This window comes from Erithacus rubecula (genome assembly GCF_903797595.1).
Source record: "Erithacus rubecula genome assembly, chromosome: 21".
NCBI lineage: Eukaryota > Metazoa > Chordata > Aves > Passeriformes > Muscicapidae > Erithacus > Erithacus rubecula.
The window spans coordinates 1,009,413-1,028,715 of NC_136673.1; the positions used below are offsets into that span (position 1 = coordinate 1,009,413).

General features: G+C 59.5%; 1 protein-coding gene across 3 annotated transcripts; it reads left to right on the forward strand.

The window, feature by feature from the left end:
- On the forward strand, positions 1-19,067 carry NR5A1 (nuclear receptor subfamily 5 group A member 1). 3 transcript variants are annotated; one of them, XM_079324424.1, is made up of 7 exons: positions 1-338; positions 2,188-2,451; positions 2,846-2,987; positions 6,501-7,141; positions 13,499-13,618; positions 14,133-14,280; positions 17,271-19,067. In XM_079324424.1, exons 2-7 carry the CDS (start codon positions 2,350-2,352, stop codon positions 17,516-17,518), a joined length of 1,401 nt encoding a protein of 466 aa, XP_079180550.1. In that variant the 5' UTR covers positions 1-338; positions 2,188-2,349; the 3' UTR covers positions 17,519-19,067. The 3 variants fall into 3 exon arrangements, with proteins under 3 accessions (XP_079180550.1, XP_079180548.1, XP_079180549.1); XM_079324422.1 differs by having other exon boundaries at positions 2-338; positions 2,333-2,451; XM_079324423.1 differs by having other exon boundaries at positions 2-338; positions 2,336-2,451.
- Positions 19,068-19,303: the final 236 nt, after the last annotated feature.

A 19,303-nucleotide genomic window follows, 5' to 3' on the forward strand; every position in this document is an offset into this window, starting at 1 on the left:
CTAGTTTATGGGCAGCGTTTTGTAGCTTAATTATGATGTTTTTCAGCACGGTCACGTGGCCACAGAAGCCAATAAGGCACCGAAGTGGGTCCATCCTGGCTGAGCCTGGCCCCCGTGGGGAGGAGATTGGCCGGTGTCCTGCCCGGGGCGGCGTGTGCGCAGCCAGAGCCCCAACACCTTCCCAAGAGACCCGGGTCCCCATAAATCCCCAGCCTGCGGTGGGCAGGGCAGCGGCACCCACACCCCACGGAGGCTCCTCGGGCCGCAGCTCCTGGCCGGAGGCCGAGCCGGGCTCTCCCACCCGCGGCCCCACGCGCAGCAGCCGTGCAGCCCTCGCGGTGAGTACGTGTCCGTGGGGGGAACCCGGCCCCTGGCCCACCCATTGCCACCACTGCCGCCATTCCCCGGCGTGGTGGCGCTGAGGCCGGAGCGGGGACGCGGCAGGGCTTGGCGAGGAAGCGGGAGCCGTGCGTGGGCCTCCGCTTCCCGTCCCGTCCCCACTGCGGGCGTGGGGATGGCGGCTCCAGAGCACGGGCAGCGGAGCGAGGCCTCACCACAGCCTTGGCCCCCCGGCCAAGCTGCTGCTCGGAAATGACAGATCTGGCTGCTGAGGGGCCCTGGGAGCCCAGCTGGAGGTGCCTGGGAGTCACCCAAGGGTTGGGAGTTGCCCATAGGAGCACGGGCAGCCTCCACACCCTGGAGTGGGCATGGGAGGTATTGGGACCCCTTGACTCCTGGAGTTGGCTGAGTCTGTGTCCTGTCCCCATCCCACAGTGGAAGGGATCACAGCCTTCGGCTCTGAGTTGCTTTTGTTTACTCAGTTCTCCCAGTTCAGAGCCCCTCCTGGGCTCCTATTCCCGGATGGCAGCTCTGTCTCCGTGGCTGCCTGGCAGCTCCTCCGGGAGCTCGTGGTGACTGTGGGGCCGTGGCCGAGGGGCTCTGCCGGTGGTGGGAATGCTCCTTCCCGGCCCAGCAGCACTGCAGGCTGCTCTGCTGCTATTCTTAGCCCGGGCTCCATTCCTGGTGGCTCTGGAGTGATGCTCCCTGAGCCCGTTTCCTGTTTGCTGCTCTCCCTGCCAGCACCGCTTCCTTACCCGCTGCACCCGTGGGCAACCGGAGTGAGGGGTGAGAGCCTGGGATGAGCTGGGTGGGATGAGATCTGTGGGATGAGCCCTTCAAGACAAACCAGGCAGGATCAGCCGTATGGGGCCATCAGCCATGCCTGCCCTTTGCGGGGCATTGCCAACAGCACAGTCCTCATTCATGCCAGGGCTCCAGGCACCTCAGGCCCCAGTGCTGCTGAGCTCCCATCGTGCTGGGACAGGCTCTGCACCAGCCACAAAGTGTCCCTGACTCAGTGGGTCAGCTCTGCAGGGCAGGCTCAGCTCCAGTGCCTGCCTCAGAGCTGGAGCCTCCCCATAGCGAAGTCCCAGGCCATGGTGTGTGGCCCAGGAGCATCCTGATAAACAGACATGCCAGGAGCCAGGGTTCTGCTGTGCTGGTCTGCTGCTTGATGGAACATTTAGTCAGGATTACCCTAATTGTGAAGCATCGACTCAATACCTGCAGTCTGACAGGCGGACCAGGACATCATTGGGAGTGGGTGCTGCTGGTGGGGTGGCCAGTGCTAGGTCCAAATTCATCTCCTCAGTGGTGGCTCCAGAGGAGATTTCAGGAGTTGCTGCACACCCCAGTGTTCCCCATGCAGCTCTCTCTGGGCTGGCAGGGGCAGCTGGTGGGAGGTAATGGTACATTCTGACAGAGCTGGTGGTCCAGGGCTGTGCACTGAGCAGAGCAGGCTCATCCCCAGACAGGGCCAGCCTTGCTCCAGCCCCGAGACTCCTTGTTCTCAGCAGACCCTGCCACTGTCAGGCCGGACTCCTCAGAGAGGTTGGGGGACTTGCTCCCTACAGATGGTGAGAGGAGCAAGGAGGGTCTCGCGCCCCTTCCCGCAGAGCGATGCCCCTTGTCCGTCCCTGGGGGAGTCCCTGGGGGGATCCCTGATGCTGCCGAGGCCCGGCCGAGCCGCTCCCCAGCCCGGCCGCCGCGTTCCCGGTGCCCGGGCCGGCGGGTCCCTCCGCCCCCGCCCCGTCCGTGCCGCCGCGAGCCGCCCGCTCTCCCAGAGGAGGTTCCCCAGCCCCGGGGGGCTGGCCGTGAGCCCGCACCAACATGGAGATGCTCTTCCAGGCGCTATAAAGAGCTCCGGCTCCCGCACCTGCCTCTCGGTCTCCACCGCGCCCACTCCCGGTCCACACCCAGCGCCGGGGCTGGGGCCGCCGTCCGTCCCCCTCCCCGTCCCATCCCGTCCCGCTGACCGCGGCTCGTCCCGCAGCAGGGCCGCTGGAGGGGATGGACTATTCCTATGATGAGGACCTGGACGAGCTGTGTCCGGTCTGCGGGGACAAGGTCTCTGGGTACCACTACGGGCTGCTCACCTGCGAGAGCTGCAAGGTAGGAGCGGCCGGGGCGCGGGGGGTCGGGGCTGCGGAGCCGGGGCCGTGCGGGGCTGGGGTAACGCAGCCGGGGCCGTGCGGGGCCGGGGAAGCGGGGCCGGGGCTCTGCGTGGCCGGCACCTTGTGGGGCCGGGGCTGTGAGAGGAAGAGGGGTCCGGGGCTCTGGAGGGAGCGGGGAGGGGGCTCTGCAGGGTCCGGGGCAGCGAGACCGGCCGCGGGGCTTCTCTCGCCCGTTTTCGTTAGCGGCGGATTAGCCGCGGGCGGCGGGAGCGGAGCGCGGCCGCGACGGGAGCCCCGAGCGCGGCGGAGCCTCTGCCGAGGGCTGGTGGCGGGGACGCGGTGCCGGTGCCGGGATGCCGGTGTCGGTGCCCACCGCATCGCCGCCGCCGCAGGGCTTCTTCAAGCGCACGGTGCAGAACAACAAGCACTACACCTGCACCGAGAGCCAGAGCTGCAAGATCGACAAGACCCAGCGCAAGCGCTGTCCCTACTGCCGCTTCCAGAAGTGCCTCACCGTGGGGATGCGCCTGGAAGGTAGGGACGGCCCGGGCGCGGGCGGGGGGCGGCGGGGCCGGGGTCTGTGTCGGGACTGTGCGGGGATTGTGCCGTTGCCGGGACCGGTCGCGCTGTCGCCGCCGCCGCCACCTCCCCGGGCCGGTCAGTCCCGCCGCTGCTTCGATTCCGTTTTCCCCTCCCAAGTTAAGAAAAAAATCGTTTTTTCTCGTCGTCTCCTTCTTTTCCTTGTTTCATTTTGTTTGTTTCACCGGGGTTCCTGCTGCTACGGCTTAAACTTTCCAGGATTTTTTTTTTTTTTTTTTTCTGGCAGGAAGGTTGGGAAATAGCAAATAAATTACTGTTTTCCTTAAGCACATAATTCCAGAAGCCGAGACTTAAGGAAAAACGTTAAAAAATATGGGGATCGCAATAAAACTGTCGCAGACCCACCACGAATTATATTTTTCCTCTCGGTGACATTTAGTATAACGGATTTCTGACCCCCGGAGGGAGATTCCAGCCCCACCGCCGCCTCCTCTCTTCTGCCGGCGCAGAGGATCCCGACATCAGAGTCGGGCACCGACAGCCCGTGTTGCGGGCTCTGCAATGCCCAGCATCCGGCAACGAAACATATTTGAGAGGACAGGTCGTTGGCACGGGATGGCAAAGCAAAAGCAGAGGCAGAAGGAGCCCCCCGCCCCCTGAGTCAGCCGCCCCCTCCCCATTTCGCCCTTGAAATCGTTTGCGTTTTGCAGCGGGTGGAAGCGAGCTGAGCCCTCCCGCCTGAGCCTGGCGGGGCTGAGCCCCTCGCCCGCCGGGCTGAGCCCCTCGCTGCTCGGGACACAGCGCGGTTAATCGGAAAGTCCTTCGTGTTCTGGCAGGGCGGCCGCTCGCTCCGGGAGCGGGCTGGGAGCCTGCGAGCAGAAGCGCAGGAGTAAGACACAACATCGAGCCGCAAATTCAACCCTTGCAAACTCCCGGCGTGGGCTTGCTTCCAAAACAGATCCCAGTTTCCTCCCTGGGCTGGAGTTACTGGTGCCCTAAATCCCTCGCTGCATGTTCTGGCAGTTTTGATCGATGTCGCAAAGGGGATTTGGGCGCTGGGCTGGGGCTGGAGACCCTACGACAGACGAGCAGGGACAGTGCTTGGGGCACCCGCGGGGAAAAGGCACTGTCTCAATTTGTCCCCTTCCAGCAGTTTTTGTCATGTACACCGCGAAGGTGCTTTGGCCCCAGAGCTGTCCCAACAGCCTTTTCTTATGTATTTTCTTGCTGCTGATTCCTTAGCAGAGCTGGGCAGACGAGGCAATCACCCAGCCAAGGGCGATATTCCCATGGAACCGTCTCTTTTGTGGTAAAAAAAGAGACCACCTTTTCCAGCTCCTAGTATATTTGGGCAAGGCATCTGAGGTGATGCTTTGGAGGTGAGTCTACAGATCCACACGACAACAGCAACCCCGAGGTGATTGATTTTGGAAACAGTGTTGACACAGGCACCCCTCAAAGTGCCTGCGGGGAGAAACTTGCGCGGGAAGAGAAGCACAGCCCTGGGCACCCAGCAGGCGCTACCCATGGCACCTTCCATGTCCGTGCCCAGGCAAAGAAAGGTGGCCAAAAGGAGGCAGAGCCTGGCCAGCAGCCTGCCCCGAGCAGGGCTCTGCACTGGGATGAGAGCAGGCGAGGCAGAGCAAGTGGGAAGGGGCTGCAAGATGCTGGAGACCCCCTCCGTGTGGGTGTGGGGCTCGGGGGTCACCTGCAGATGGTTTTGGGGAGGTTGCTGGGGGTGCAGGCGCTTCCTGGGCGTCTCCACTCGAGCCCCCCTACCCCGGAGATTAGGGTGCATCATTTTCTCCTTGGCTGTCTGCTGGGACACAGCAAATGGCAAGTTGTTCTCAATCCCAAGTGTAGAACAAATGGCAGGAAAAGCAGAGCAGGAGGGAATTAAAAGGCCTTTTCTCCCTTTGTGTTCTTGCTGTGAGAGGGGAGGAGGTGTATGCAGTCGCCTCTGGAGGGTTTGTGAGACGGGACTGTGAGCACCTCTCGTTGTGTGGGAGGGCAGCAGCCCTAGGAGGGTCCCTGCCTGTGCACCCCTGCCCAGGGTCACAGGGGTTTGCTTTGGGATGCAATCCCTGGGCGTCAGTGCCCGACCTCCAACAGTAGTGGGATAATGTCACTTCGAGTGAGTGTGAGATTTGTTTTTTTGGTGCTTTCTGGCTCTGGGGTGCGTGGCCAGGGCTACCAGACCTACTTGTGCCAGCTCGGGCTGCCAGCCCGTCTGTCTGTGTGGGCCCCCGGCTGGGGTGTGAGTGTGGCCCGCTCCTCGTACCCGAGTCAGAGCTGCCCCGGGACAGCTCTGCCGGGACAGCGGCCACAGCACCCCTCTCTTCAGAGGCTGCCGCTGGCAGCCCGCTCCCAGCGAGATGCTGTTTTCATGAATAAAGAATGAGGGAGGAAGCCAGGGCGGCTCTCCTGGGAGCGCATTCCTGCTCGTCCTGGAAATGCTGCTGCTCCCGGCCACGCTGCCGCCTTTCCAGCCTGCCTCGGGAGCGCTGGGGAGCTGCTCCGGCTCTCGGGGGGGGCTGGCTGTGGGCCCCAGGAGAAGTAGGCGAAAGAAAGGCAGAGGTAACAGATGAGAGGCAAAGCGAGACCCGCTGGCTGTCAGCAGGAACACAAACTAGCAGAGGGGTTCTGCCTTTGATGCTGACTGCAGGCTGCTCTCCCCGGCGCACTCTGTGTCGCTGCGCTGCCTTCCAGCGATCTGAGGCTCTTCTAAGGGGATGCCAGGGCAGGAGCCCCCGGAGCACGGCAAGGCAGTGCAGGGGGACAGGCTAATTCTGCGGAGAGGCACCTGCTCCCTTGCATGCTGGCAGATCCTTGGGTTGGGTTTTTTTGGGTTTTTTTGGTTTTTTGGTTTTTTTTTTTTTTTGGTTTGGTGTGAACATCTGCTTTGCTGCAGCCATCAGAGGGACTCTGCCAGCGGGATGCTCCAGCAGAGCCCTCACCAGGGCTGGTACCCCCAGGGCTGGCAGCCTGAGGCCAGCGGGGTGTAAAGTGCATCTACTAGGACCTGCCAGCCGTGCTGCCCGACAAAGGAGCAGAGATTTGCTGAGAATAGGCACGTGCAGCCTGGACGGAGGGAACCAGGGTCCCAAAGGGGCTGTGGGGTCCCAGGCTCTGCTGAAACAAGGAAATCCCAGGGCTGGTCCAGTGACACGGGTTGTAAAAACTAAAGTGAGTGTCAAATCCCCTCCTCTGCTCAGGCTTTAGGGGCTGCCCCATTAACCCACGGGGAATGAAAGCTGCTTTATCCCGCAGCTCGTTTTGTAGTGAAAGCCAAACGTCTCTTCCTTTCCTGCAATCCCCTGAGAGTGACATCAGCTGGGCTGGGAGCGACACAACCTGCCGTCGGCTTTCCGGGAAGGTCTCCCCAGTGCCCCCCAAACCCTTTTTGTCGCTAAGTCGTGCTCCCCAACATTGTGTCTGTGCCCTGTGGGAGCCCTGGTCTCTCTCCACGTGGGTTCACCGCAGTCTCTGCCCTCACTCTGTCTCCAGCTGTCCGTGCAGACAGGATGCGCGGAGGGAGGAACAAGTTTGGACCCATGTACAAGCGGGACCGTGCCTTAAAGCAGCAGAAGAAAGCTCTGATCCGTGCCAACGGCTTCAAGCTGGAGAGCGTGCCTCAGATCATGTCCCCCGTGCAGAGTGACTACAGCCTGTCCTCCACCATCCACAGCATCCACGCCATGTCCAAGACGCTGCCGCCCAACCCGGCCGCCCTGACGCCCGTGGATTACGAGCGCAGCCCCTACGGGACGCCGTCCCTGGGCATGGCCGTGCCCGGCCACGCGCCCCTGCCCGCCTACCACTACCCCTCCTTCCCCAGCCGCGCCATCAAGTCCGAGTACCCCGACCACTACACAGCTGCCCACGAGGCCGTGCCTGCTTACATGTACCCAGAGACCTACCCCAGCAGCTCCCCCCCCGACATCCCCGAGGTCATCCTGAAGCTGCTGCAGCTGGAGCCCGACGAGGCCCAGGTGAAGGCACGGATTCTGTCCTGCCTGCAGCAAGAGCAGGGCAAAGGCCGGCACGAGAAGCTCAGCACCTTCGGCCTCATGTGCAAGATGGCAGACCAGACCCTCTTCTCCATCGTGGAGTGGGCACGGAGCTGCATCTTCTTCAAGGAGCTGGAGGTAGGAGCTGCCAGAGGGATGGATGCTGCTCTGGGGGGACAATGGGAGGCAGGCAGGACTGAGGCTGCCACGATGTGAGGATGGGATGTGGCTGTGGGCAGGATTGAGGGTGAAATATTGTGAGAACAGGGCAACATCCATGGGCACAAGCCTGGGGCCATCTCTGCAGATCTGTTGAACCATCCCAGTTGTGCTCCCAGCTCCCGCACGGCACAGCTGGAGGTGCTGGAGCAGTTCCCACTGTCGTGTGGGGCTAATGGTTTCAGATTCATCACAGCAGGGGCAGCTGTTGAGGCAATCGCTGGCAGAGTGACTGGGGTGTCAAGCTCAAGATATAATTGAAAAATGTAACGTTGAGGAATTATAGTTGAGACAATTCTCTCCTCTGCCTTTAGGAGGAAAATCGATGTGGTCAGGTGGGTCATATTAGCACCAGGCAGCCGGGGCAGCCCCAGCCTGCTCCAGAGCTGTGTCTGCTCCAGCAGCCCATGAGTGTGCCCAGCTGGGGGACACAGAGTGACCTCCATCCTGCCAAGACACCCTCTCTAGCAAGTGTCCCTGAACATTCACGGGGACCAGGGGAGGGTTAGCAGGACTGGAGCAGCTCCTGCCATCCTGCACGCCTTGCCAAGCTTTCAGAAATTTTCCATTCATGTTCTGGGCTGACCTAAGATCCCAAACTGGTGCAAAAATGGGAGAGAAAATTTTGCAACATGGCCAAAAAACAGTGAGCAACATCCTCGGGCTGCTGTGACAAGATTCAGGTGCTTTCTTGTATTTCCAGTCTAAGACTGCTGCCTGGCTCTGGCCAAAATCCCCTTATTCCAGTGTGCTGTAGGACAGGACCAGGCTCTTCCCTCTGCCATGGGTGCCATGGGCCTGAGTGTGGCTGAAAATAGCCCCTGTCTGCCAGAACAGTGTCAGGAAATGGCATTGTGGGGGTGGGTTGGTCTTGTTTCAATCATATCAGTGTCCAGCCTGGATTTTGGGAACAGGGTGGTTGTTGTTTTGCAGGAGATATTGTAAACAGTGTAAATTCAGCTCCCAGCTGTATAGTTGTGTAGCCTTGTAACTTCATTGTGAGCATGATTGTGCCACCAAAATAGGCTGCTCCTGTGTGAATCGGTGTTGGCGGGTGCTCCTCCTGCCGTGGGACTCTGGGGGGGATGGCAGTGCCACAGGCCTCACCTGGGCACAGCTACCAGTGTCCTGTTGGGAGCAGGGCACGTGTCCTGCCGTGCTCAGGACATGGGTTTGGTGCTCAGAGGGTGCCCACATCCACCACTGCCACCCTGGGGGCTCAAGGTTTTCACCTGATCCACATGGTGATGGTGGGGTGCATTCCCAGCATCTCCCAGGTCCCTGCAGACCCCAAGGCAGAGAGAGAGCAACCAGGGGGAAGCAGGAGTAGGTCTGAGATTTTGAATCCCCATTCCTGCTCCTGCCTGGCACATAAAAGCTAGTGTCTGCTGAGGTGGTAAATGAACTCCTGCTGGAGCTGGGTTTATGGCTCTGCCCTAAAGCCAGCATGGGAACACGGCAATCTCTGAGATCGATGGCACTGGCTGCCCCCAGGGCACTCGGGGCTCCTCAGGACAGGGGTGCCAGCAGCCCCCTTCCTCCTCTGGGAAGCCCTGTGTGAAGGGGACTGTCCCCAGCCCCAGCAGGGAAGGGCTGCTGGCTGAGGCCAGTGCAGGGATCCAGGCTGGAAAGGGACACTGGGACACTGCTCCAGGGCATCATGCCAGGCTGGCACTGTGTGGGGAGGAGGTGAGGCAGGTGAGAAGGTGTGGGCACATTGCCCCATCGTGGATTGCCCTGCCTGAGCCCATCCAGCACCACTGTGCTCCTTCCACAGGGCTGTTAGCAGAGACCTGGCTTCTCCCCGGGGTCCCACACAGAGCCTGGAGAGGAAGGAGCAAATCCTCAGGGACGGGGGGAACTGCTGGCTCAAGCCTGGTTGGGATGAGCCTTTGGTCCCTGCCTAGGGACAGTGGGAGCAGTTTCCCTGGAGCTTGTTCCCATTCCCATCCCCACCCCAGCAATCTGCCGAGGGCCAGAATGGATGCTTTGCTGTCTCCACACTCCTGGCGTGGTGGCTGGGCTGGGGGACACTGGGGAGAGCCCCCCTGGCTCCAGCACTGCGCCCGGGGAGGGAGGGGGGCCACGGGCTAATGGCCTCTTGACATCGGCTCACACGCCACGTCCGCCCGCAGGCGCGGGGCAGTCAGATTGAAAACAGATTTAACTTCCCAGATATATCGTTTCATTTAAGGGCCAGTAATTCTGTCAGTCTGCCACTGACAAACGAGGGTCCCCATGCCAATCCGCCGGGAGACTGATGTCGCGGCGCTCATCTCGTGTCACCAGGGGGAGAATTACGGACTGCGCTGGCCTTCGGAGGCAGCAGTAATGAGGCTGCTCGGCACTGGGGGATTTGGGGGCCGGCTTGTTTATCGAGGGCCGGCCAGGCAGCCGCGGCGCGGGGCTGCGCGGGCGGAGGTGGGAGAGGTCAGCGCTGACGCCCATAAATACGAACTTTAACTGAGTCTAGATGAGATGTGTCAGGACTGAGGGAAGATTTGCAGCATCTTTTCAGGAAGAAAAATATGGGCCGGGGGTGAAATATATTTTGTTGGGCTGTGAGTCTCAGGCAACTTTGTCCTTTCAGATGTAATTTTTTTATATGTATATGGAGAGAGACAGACAGAGGGGTGTGCACACAGGCACACGCGCTTGCACGCTCACATTGTGTCTGGTTTTGGTGTGGATTATACACACACGTCTCTAGCCTGGTTTATATAGGTGTCACTGCCATACCTACATATCAATATCGTGTACACAGGCTTGCAGTGACCTTTAGATTGGGATGAGCAGCCAGGAATGTTAAACAAATTGCCACGGTTCCAGCCCGAAGGCCAGCCTGGGCTGGGTGTGAGCGGGTCCCTGTGCTGGTGGAGGGGCACGGTGCAGCCACAGGGGGCTGGGATGGTGCCAACCCCTCCTCAGCCCTTTTGTGCCAGGGTCCTGGGACAAACTGCCCTTCCATCCACAGGCAATTTCCAGCCATGGGGGATGATGAGGGCAGCACCATTCCCACAGACCCACAGGTCCCTGTGGTCACCGGCTCTGTCTGCTGTGCTGCTCTCCCTCAGTTGTGCTCAGAGATCCCAGAGCCACGACAAAACCTATTTGCAGTCAGTTTCTTCTCTGCCTTTAACTTGTGGGTCATCTTGACCCCATCTCCTGGCCGATGGCCAGAGTGTTTTTGGCAGATTTAAAATCTCCTTCTGGTCATGGATGCTGCAGCAATGTTTAGCATCCCATGCACTGGGGGAAATGTGACGCTTCCCTGCCTGTGGTGTCCTGGCCAGCACAGCCTGGGAGCCAGCAGGGAGATGGGATCCTGGGCTAGCCACACCAGTCTTGATGGTCATTTGTTTTAAGATGTACAGTGATGGTATCTGGGCAGGGTAATGGGGACCTGCCCTGGCCATTAACACCTTGGACGTGTGAGGGTTTTCTATTGTGGGTGGACACCAACCCACTTTTACTCTTTTCAGTAGCCAAGGTGATGGGTCCTGCTTGCACTCAGTATTTTCTGGGCCTGCTTGAGGTTCTGACATGTTCCAGAGAATGGTGGGGCAAATCCTGCAGCTGAGATCTGCGAGGAGGCCTGGAGGGCATCAGTGTGGTGGGGACAGGCCAGGGGCACCCGAGTGCTGCTTGTGCCCGTGGCTGGGACTGGATGTCCTGGGACCAGCTCAGCCCTTCCTGCCAAAGAAGGGCTGCTGGTGCATCACTCTCCTTCCTAAAGCAGTGGTACCCAGGCTGGGGCTGGCCTGGGCCACCCTGCAGGGAGCAGTGAGCATCGTGGGGTTAAACCATCCCTGCGTGGGCTGGGCACATTTTGAGAGCCCCAACCCTTGCAGGGGCTTCCTCACCTTGTACCTATGAACCCACAGGGAGGTTGCAGAAGATTTCAAACTACACCCACGTGCAGGTCCTGCAGTCCTGTGCCCGGGCAGCACCATCCCTGTCTCTGCATGCCCTGCCTTCCCTCTGGCACAATCCCAGACCCTTTCCCACCGAGAACTGCATTTTCTGTGGGTTGCAGCCCATCAGGGATTGTCCTTGCAGTGTGGGGAGGGTTTCACCGAGTGTTTTGTGAATGGGTTAAATGCTCACTTTAAAAAAAGATAAGGATTGCCTCTCAAAGACAGCTTGCATCAGGCCTTTGATAAAGCACTCGGAGGAAAAGCCTTGACATTAAAGAGGAAGATCCTTTGCTTAACTTTTAACGGCGATGGTGTGTGCTGCCTCTTGGCTGGGAGGATTGATTGCCTCTGAGTGCCCTCCATTAGCAGCCCCCTGCTCCTGCCAGGCCAGGCCAGGGCGGGGTGCAGCCCGGTGACCCCCAGCCTGAGCCCCCTGCAGCACAGCCTCAGTGCTGGAGCTGCCAGCCAGCCTGGGCATGGGGACAGCCGTGCTGCTGGGGACATCTGCACTGACCCCAGCCAGCTCTGACAGGTCCTTGCAGCCCCCAGCCCATGGTGCTCCCAAGCACATTGCCCCCATGGCTCTGGTGCTCTGCGGCATTCCCTGGGAGCAACCAGAGCGAGCTGGTGAGGGAACAGCCCTGCAGCAGCCATGGAGGGGGAAATGTGCTGCTGAGGGGCTTCAGGGAGGCAGCCAAACACCCTCAGAGTTTGGGGGAAGCTCATTAGCAATTTTTAAAGGAAGAAAATAAGATTTCATAATTGTTAAAGTGCTTTCTTTGGAAAAGCTGATTTTTAAAAATGGTTTTCAAGACAAAGCCTTCTGTCTATCTCTCCTGGAGCTCATTCCGCTCAGGAATGAGGCACAGGAAAGAACTTCCAAAACAGGCTGAGCAGAGCAGGGGTGCTCATGCAGCTGGGCTGGCCCCACCACAGCCAGCCACTGGCCTTCTGGGGGGGTCACCCTGGCTGCAGAAAGCTCCATTTGGGTTCAGTGCAGAATGGGCTTTTCCCCAGGGTTGTGTGGAGCAGCTGGCCTGGAGCTCACGCTCTGCAGGGCTGGGCCAGGAACAGCAGCTGCTGTGCTGGTTGGGGATGAGGGGCAAGAGCAGCCTCGGCTGCCCCACGGTGCCCACAGGTGGGCAGGGGCTGTGCCACAGCCCAGCCACCATCACTGCCTTCCTCCCCACCTCATCTCCTTCCCTGCACTGCTGCACAACCAGCTCTGGCCACCCACCACCCTCTAGGGACAAATCCCAGCAGGGAGCCCCGGCTCTGAGACCATAAAGCTCTTTCTCATCTGGCTTCTATTCCTTTTGCAATCTCCCAGCACAGGTTTATTGCAGCCTCTTCAGCAAAACGAGGGCATTATCCAGCCCTGTGATGCTGCATCTGTCTTCCCTCTATTAACAGGGGAGCACAATGGCCCTGCAGAGCTCAGCTGCTGGCACTGGATGTGCTCCTCAGGCAGTAGTGGAGGCTGTACTGTAATCCCAACCCTTTCCCTACACTGGCCCTGCAGGACAGGGGAGTCCAGGCAGGGCAGGAGTTCAGCTCTTTGTGGAAAGGAGTTGGGGTTCAGAGGAGAGCAGTGCTGAGGGAATGAAGCCAGTGACCCATGGTGGTTCTTGGCAGGACAATGGGGAAGGCAGCGTGCTCAAAATCCTTCCGAAGCTCTGGGGGCTTTTAGTTCTTCCAATTGCAGCTGTTGACTCTGGCATCTCATCCCTCAGTCACTGGTGCTGCCTGCAGTCCCCAGTGCCCTGTGAGACCTTTGGGGACCCTTCCAGCCTGGCTGGAGCTGCTCACAGGGGCAGCCCCAGGTGTTTCTCTGGGCACACACTCTGGCACAGGTGCAGGAGTGCACGTGATGACGAGTGTGTGTGTTGGTGTGTGGGCAGGGCTGGGCTGGCAGCTGCAGGGCACAGCCATGTCCTGCACCCAGCAGCTCCCCCAGCCCTGTGCCCCCCAGACCTGCCATTCTGGGCAGGGAGGCGAGGATGGGCACAGTCTTCTTTCATTTTAAAGTATCCAGAGGGGCTGTCTGGACACACAGGCCCTTTGTGCAGCCACCGCCTGTCCCTCCCGCTGTCATTTTGTTAAAATTTGTGTGCGATTTGAGGAGGTTGTGCCTGCTGGGGGAAGGCCTGTGCTGATAAGAGCCAGCAAGTGCCACTGAAACATGTTGAGCTGCTTTGAGGCCAGCTCTGCAAAGCCACCTGCCCATCTCCTCTCCTCCAGCCCAGGGTCCCCCTTTCTGGGGGGCAGCTCTAGCTCTCCACGCTCACCCAGGCACAGGATGGGTGCTGTGCACTGCAGCACGGTGGGTGACAGCCGTGCTACTCCTGCTCTGTTTCAGGTGGGTGACCAGATGAAGCTGCTGCAGAACTGCTGGAGTGAGCTGCTGGTGTTTGACCACATCTACAGGCAGCTGCAGCATGGCAAGGAGCACAGCGTGCTGCTGGTCACCGGCCAGGAGGTGAGAAAAGAGCTCTGGGACTGTGGTGGTGCTGAGGAGGGGCTGGGGCCAGGGGCTGCATGGGGAATGGAGTGACTTCTTTCTTCCTCTTGTCCCAGTGTGGCCAACTCAGCGTAGGGCAGGCAGGTGGTGTTGTTACACTCTGGCTCTGCTTGTGCAGAAGGTCCCATCCTGTCCTATCTTGTTCCATCCTGTCCCATCCTGACACACAGCTCCTGGTTCTGGGGAATAATGTTTCTTATGGAGAGACCAACAGCCCCTCCTGCACTGCCAGCAGTGGGATGGAAGTTGGGATCCCTTCCCTCCCTGGAGATGTCTTTTGGAGATGTGGTGCCTTCAATTCCAGCACCCTGTGAAGGGTGCCCCTGTTTTGAATTATGTTCCCATTTCACCCATCATTTTTTTGACTCCCCTAATTCTTGGTCAGTGCCCTGGGCTGCCCCGTGTGAGGTGCCCTGCCACAGGCTGTGCTGGGACCGGGGCTGCCAGAGCTGATGCCCCCCTGTCCTGGCAGGTGGACATGTCTGCCATCGCAGCCCAGGCCGGCTCCATCCTCAACACGCTGGTGCTGCGGGCGCAGGAGCTCGTCCTGCACTTGCACTCGCTCCAGGTGGACCGGCACGAATTCGTCTGCCTCAAGTTCCTCATCCTCTTCAGCCTCGGTGAGTGCGGCTGGGAGGGCACGGGAGCGAGGGGCAGCGCTCTGGGGTCTCGGCCGTGCCGCTGCGCTCGGGGTTTGGGGTGGGAGCGGGGCTGGTGGGGGGCGCACAGAGCCCAGGCTCCGGCTGTGCCACCAAGGGGCTGCTGGCAGGAGCCAGGAGCGAGAGCTGTGCCTGTGCCCCTCTCCCATCCGGCACCCAAAGCCTCTCCCGCCGCGGCTCTGCCCCAGCTGCAGGGCACGCTGTCACCCCCCTGGCCCAGCGGAGCCTGTTTTGGGCACTCGCCCATCGCAGCGGGCAGGGAAACAAGCGCTGATAGGGCTGGGGAAAACACGGGTGTTGACAGAGCCGGGCCGGCCCTATCTCCCGGGATGTGCGTCAGAGAGCCCGAGCCGCGCTCGGCCCGGGCTCCCGGCTGCTGATTAGGCTCAGCCCGGAGCCTGCGGTCGGGCACGGCCACCTCCCACCTCACCCAGACTAAATAACACCGCGGCCGTGGGGCTGCTGCCCGAGCCCGCTCCTGCCCGGGATCCCGGGGCCCGCCGGTGCCGGTGCTGGTGCCGGTGCCGGTGCCGGTGCCGGCATGCTGAGCCCTCCTGCCCGTGGCAGACCTGTCTCCATCCCCCTCCTTGTTCCCATGCCAGCCCTGTCCCTGCCTTGGCTCTGTGCTTGCATTTCTGCTCGGCGGGGTCCCGTGCAGGGACCGGGGTGGGAGCTGCGCTGCTCTCCCTCCTGCACCTGCAGCATCTCCTCCCTCAGCTTTCCTTTCCTCTGGAGCTGTTTAGAAACTCAGAGAAACCAGACACGATAATTCGCTGCTCAAGCAGCGATAAGGTGCTGCACAAACAGTGCCCAGGCTGGGAAATGAAGGAGCCGGGGGGGTTCGTACCCCGAGCCAGGACCTTCCCTGGCCGCTGTCCCCCCAGGTCCTGTCCGTGTCCCCCCGTGTCCCCTGGCATGGCACAGCACAGCGAGCAGGAGCGTGTCCCCCCTCGATGGCTTCTCCACAGCAGCGGCTTTCAGGGAACGTGGAATCCAATGGCTGTGTTCTCCCATACATCATCTTGCCCCAAATGCAACTTTTTCTCGCCATATTGCAGAGCTCACTTGGAGTAATTTGCCCTTCGTAGGCTCAGCTGTAGAGGACGGGATTGTGTATTATGTGCAGGATGTAATTGCCTTTAACAAGAGAATTTCCACATTTACCACTCTGCCACAGCACAGTCAAAGCCAAGCCCTGCTCACAAGAGCTGCCATTTGAGTTCTAAATAGATTTCTCTCCTGAGCAGGTAAAGAGATTTAATTAAAATTAGGGCTTCTCAAAATAGCAATATTTATGAGGACGGCACAGGTTAGCTTTGTTCTACAGAAGGGCTTAATAGAGCCTTAATGGATTGACCTATCATTCGATTTCATGACTTACATTCATGAAGCAGCTACTCTTGGGGAGGGGAGGAAGAGAGGCTTTTATAGCCCACATTCCCTTAAGCGTTTGCAATTTATCAGCAGCTTCTCCCAAACAAAAGGAGCTGTGAATAGGAAGAACACTTGAGGGCATAGAAATAATCCCAGGCATATCTGTATGTGTGATGGGAGGCTTTGTCACAGGACAGTCTTTGCAACTGCTGCAGTGTCTCTAAATGAAGTGAGTCAATGTTATTTGGACAACATTCTTTATTCCTTGCAGGAATGAAAAGATTATTCAAATATTCAATTAAACAGTGAATAGGGTCTTTCAGAGAACCAGGTGAGTTCATCGAGTAGAACTAGCTATTGTTGAGCCAACTCAGGGGATAGATTTGACATTTATCAATATAACTTCTTTTTTTTTTTAATGACATGCACAATAACCTTATGCAGATAAAGAGATTTCATAACAACAACCCGGGTAGCAGGAGACAATAGGAGCAAATGTGCCGTCAGAGTGAAAAGGGAAGGGTGATCTGATCCACTGCATCTTGGCACAACCTGTGCCCTTTGTGGCTGCCCCCGCGGTGCCCGTGGGCACGGCCCGAGGCTGGGGCTCCCCGGGGGCTCCCGGCTCTGCTGTGCCTCCCCTCCCTGGGCTCTGCAGTGCCCCGACCCCTCTGCTCCCGCCTCTGACCCCCGGCAGGGCTGCAGCAGCCTCGGCTGCCACCATCCCTCCCAGGGAGCCCCAGTTTCCCAGCTGCCCTGGCCAGGCCCTATGCTCAGATTTTCTCGTTTCCAGCGATGAATTTGGCCCTGCATCAGAGTCTGTGTGCAGCACAACCAGTGGGGCTGTGACCGAGGCAGTGCCCCCAGGCACCTCATCCTGCACAGTAAATCCACTAAATCCACTTCTGGATGAACCGTGTGTGGGACCATGGCTGTGTGCAGCTGCAGGTGGTGATGGGGCAATGCCCAGCACTGGCTCCCTAAAGCCACCAAAACCTTTGTGCAGGGATGATTGTCCCTGCCTGCACCTGGCTGAGCTGCTCCCTGCCCCGCTGGCAGCAGGATAATGGGAACTGCTGTGGCCCTGGCCAGGCGTGGAGGATTAGGGTTTCCAGGCTGGTGAGCCTGGTTGCCACATTGGAAAGACCAGGTTTATCAGGGAATTAATTCAGCCGCTTCCTCGACCTTCAGGAATTAAAGAGGGCTGATTGCAGTGACTCCCAATGTGTTGGCACAGCTGGCAACACCTTCTGCTGGGCAGTGAGGGCAGGGAGACACCAATCCTACTGCCAGGGGGTGTGGAACCTGTCTTCAGCATCAGGGAAGGCCTGGGGAATAGGGTAGGGATTAGGGTAGGGAGTAGGGACTAGGAGAGGGATAGGGATGGAATAGGATAGGGATGGAGAGCCTGTGGCTGGGTAGGGCCGGGCTGTGGGACCCCTCCTGTGTTCTCATGCGTGAGAGACATTGAGCCAGGAGTGTGGGTCCCTCCTGGCTCACCCAGCACAGCGTGGCACAGGCAGGCGGGGCAGACAGGTGAGTTTGGCACCGTTTCATGCCCATGCTCCCCCCTGCAGACGTGAAGTACCTGGAGAACCACACGCTGGCCAAGGATGCTCAGGAGAAAGCCAACGCGGCGCTGCTGGAGTACACGGTGTGCCACTACCCCCACAGCACGGACAAGTTCCGCCAGCTGCTGCTGTGGCTGGCAGAGGTCCGGGCGCTGAGCCTGCAGGCTGAGGAGTACCTGTACCACAAGCACCTGAGCGGGGAGGTGCCCTGCAACAACCTCCTCATCGAGATGCTGCACGCCAAGAGGACTTGAGCGGCCACCAGCAGGAGCCGGTGCCTCCGGCGGGGCTGGCGGGCGCCTCCCTCAGCGATGCTATTAACCTCTGCTATTGGAAACGCCCCGGAAGGTTTTGTGCACAGCAAGGACAGCTGAGCTGCAGGGCCGTGGCTTGGCTGCCAGCCTGCCCCCTTGGCAGTGCTGACCCCCAGCTCCACTGGTGCCCAAACCTGTCGCTTGCCAGCCCAACTCAGCAGCACCAAGGAAGGGTAAAGCCTGTCCCGGGTTTTCTCTTATTTCTGCTCCTCTCCTGCTGGCCCCACCAGCTGTTTCTTTACAGCCACCATCCCTCCCCACCCCTGCCCATGTCTCAGGGCCCCTTGTGCACAGGGCAGGAGAGAGGAGAGGTGAAACCCCTCTAGGTTGTGGTTTTATGGTGGTTTAGGTGTCTCCAGGCACCGGGGAACACGCAGAGGTGGAGAGGATTTCTGCAGGAAATCTACACAGGATGCTGGGGCTGGGCTGGAGGGTTCTGCTGTGCCAGGACCCCAAGGTGTAGATGCCAGGTCCCAATTGCTGCCAGCTCTGTGTCCTGCAGCTGCCCTGGCCAAGACAGGGCAGGCAGGGATGGGCAGTGCTGAATCCTCAGCTGAGGTGCATTTTCCTAGTGCCTGCTGCTGCTGGAGGCAGCAGTTCTGTGGCAGCCACAGTGCCCAGAGCCCAGTGCTGCCCATGGGCAGCACAGCTCAGTCCTGCCCACAGGTGTGTGGCAGAGCAGTCCAGCAGGAGGGAGGTGCAAGCTCCAGCATGTGCCCAGGATCTTGGGGAGACTTGGGCAGCTCTGCAGCAGCCCTCTGCATTTATCTGCTGAGTGAGTGGGTAAGGAGGAACAAGGATTGTCCTGCACTTCATGCTGGGCCTCCTGGCCCCCTCCTTTCCTCTGCCATATCCCCAGGGGACAGCAAATGCTGTGCCAAAGCCACAGGCAAAGAGCTCTGTGTTCCTCTCCCATCATGGGATCAGGGCTCACAGACAGGACTGGGAGCACTGGGGGTCGCAGCCCCCCCAGACTGGGCCGTGCTGGACTCTCACTGCTGCTTTCTCTCGGTCTCAGCCGTGCTCTCCTCTCCTCTGCCCCAGCTCTGGGGGTCCTGCAGCAGGGCCAGGGCCGCTCAGGTTTGCTCCCTGGGGCTGGGGGTGTCCCCACTGGGCAGAGCTGGTGCCTTGAGGAGCCCCCGAGGCTGCGCCCGGAGCCGTTTGTGCAGCTTGTTAGACACACCAGAAGGAGCATGTTTGTCTCTGCTTTAACACGTTCGTGCATTTTCCTCCTGAAGTCTGTGGTTTGGTTTCACCTTCTTCTTTTTGTGAACTTAACTGGAGAAAATGGTTGGGAGGTAAAAGAAGTTTTATTTTCAGAAAATGAAAAGTGTCCTTAAGTGTCTCTCTCTGTCTCTTACATCCTTTCCTCCCTCTCATCCCTGCCCTTCCCCACTCCTCCCCCTTTCTTCCCAGGCAGAAGGTTACCAACTTCCTTGTCAGGAGCAAACCACTGTAATAAATTTTGCAGTTCATTTAAAATGGCAAACTTTGTCTTTTTTGGCTGTCTTTCTAACTCTTGTGGTTGGTGCTTGGCATGGGGAGGGCTGGGACAGCAGCATTTATGGCAATTAGTGGGCAGTGCCCTGGTCCTTGCACCATGGCCAAGCCCCCTTCACTGGGCTCAGCCACGCAGAGCTGGACATGAGCCCCTTCCCTTGGACACAGTGCAACAAGGAGAGGAGGTTGTATTTAAAATCAGATTTACTGTTGTCATAATCAGCA

Bases quoted from the DNA above. Each gene is read 5' to 3' on its own strand.
- NR5A1 (XM_079324424.1), top strand. From the start codon at position 2,350: ATGGACTATTCCTATGATGAGGACCTGGACGAGCTGTGTCCGGTCTGC. The intron at 7,142-13,498 runs GTAGGAGCTGCC...GCTCTGTTTCAG, and splicing joins TCTTCTTCAAGGAGCTGGAG to GTGGGTGACCAGATGAAGCT. The intron at 13,619-14,132 runs GTGAGAAAAGAG...CTGTCCTGGCAG, and splicing joins TGCTGGTCACCGGCCAGGAG to GTGGACATGTCTGCCATCGC.